General features: G+C 43.1%; 1 protein-coding gene across 1 annotated transcript; it reads left to right on the plus strand.

Moving 5' to 3' along the window:
- Positions 1-4: 4 nt before the first annotated feature.
- LOC102816782 (olfactory receptor 502-like) lies at positions 5-700 on the plus strand. The gene has a single exon (XM_006870286.1). It carries the CDS (start codon positions 5-7, stop codon positions 698-700), a length of 696 nt encoding a protein of 231 aa, XP_006870348.1.

Raw genomic sequence — 700 nt, forward strand, 5'->3', positions numbered from 1 at the left:
CAATATGCTTGTGAACTTCCTGGTAGAGAGAAATACAATCTCCTATCTTGGATGTGCCATACAACTTGGCTCAGCTGTTTTCTTTGGCACAGTTGAGTGCTTTCTACTGGCTGCCATGGCCTATGATCGTTTTGTAGCAATATGCAACCCACTGCTTTATTCAACCAAAATGTCTACACAAGTCTGTGCTCAATTATTCTCTGTGGCTTACATTGGTGGTTTTATTGATGCTTCCACATTTACAATTTCCTTCTTTTCTTTATTCTTCTGTGGACCAAACAAGGTCAATCATTTTTTCTGTGATTATGCTCCTTTAGTTAAACTTTCCTGTTCTGATGTGAGTATCTCTGCAGTAGTCCCCTCTTGTTCTGCTGGCTTTGCCATTTTGGCTACAATGATTATCATAGCCATCTCCTATATCTACATCCTCATCACCATCCTGAACATGCGCTCTACTGAGGGCCGTCGCAAGGCCTTCTCCACCTGCACCTCCCACCTCACTGCTGTATCTCTGTTCTATGGGACCATTACATTCATTTATGTGATGCCCAAGTCCAGCTACTCAACTGACCAGAACAAGGTGGTGTCTGTGTTCTACATGGTGGTGATCCCCATGTTGAACCCCCTCATCTACAGTCTCAGGAATAATGAGATTAAGGGGGCTCTCAAGAGAGCGGTTGGTAGAAAAATCTTTTCATAA

Source organism: Chrysochloris asiatica, unplaced genomic scaffold, assembly GCF_000296735.1.
Source record: "Chrysochloris asiatica unplaced genomic scaffold, ChrAsi1.0 scaffold00140, whole genome shotgun sequence".
Classification (NCBI taxonomy): Eukaryota; Metazoa; Chordata; class Mammalia; order Afrosoricida; family Chrysochloridae; genus Chrysochloris; species Chrysochloris asiatica.

What these genes read in the sequence shown, in the direction of transcription:
- LOC102816782 (XM_006870286.1), top strand. Translation starts at nt 5, where the DNA reads ATGCTTGTGAACTTCCTGGTAGAGAGAAATACAATCTCCTATCTTGGA.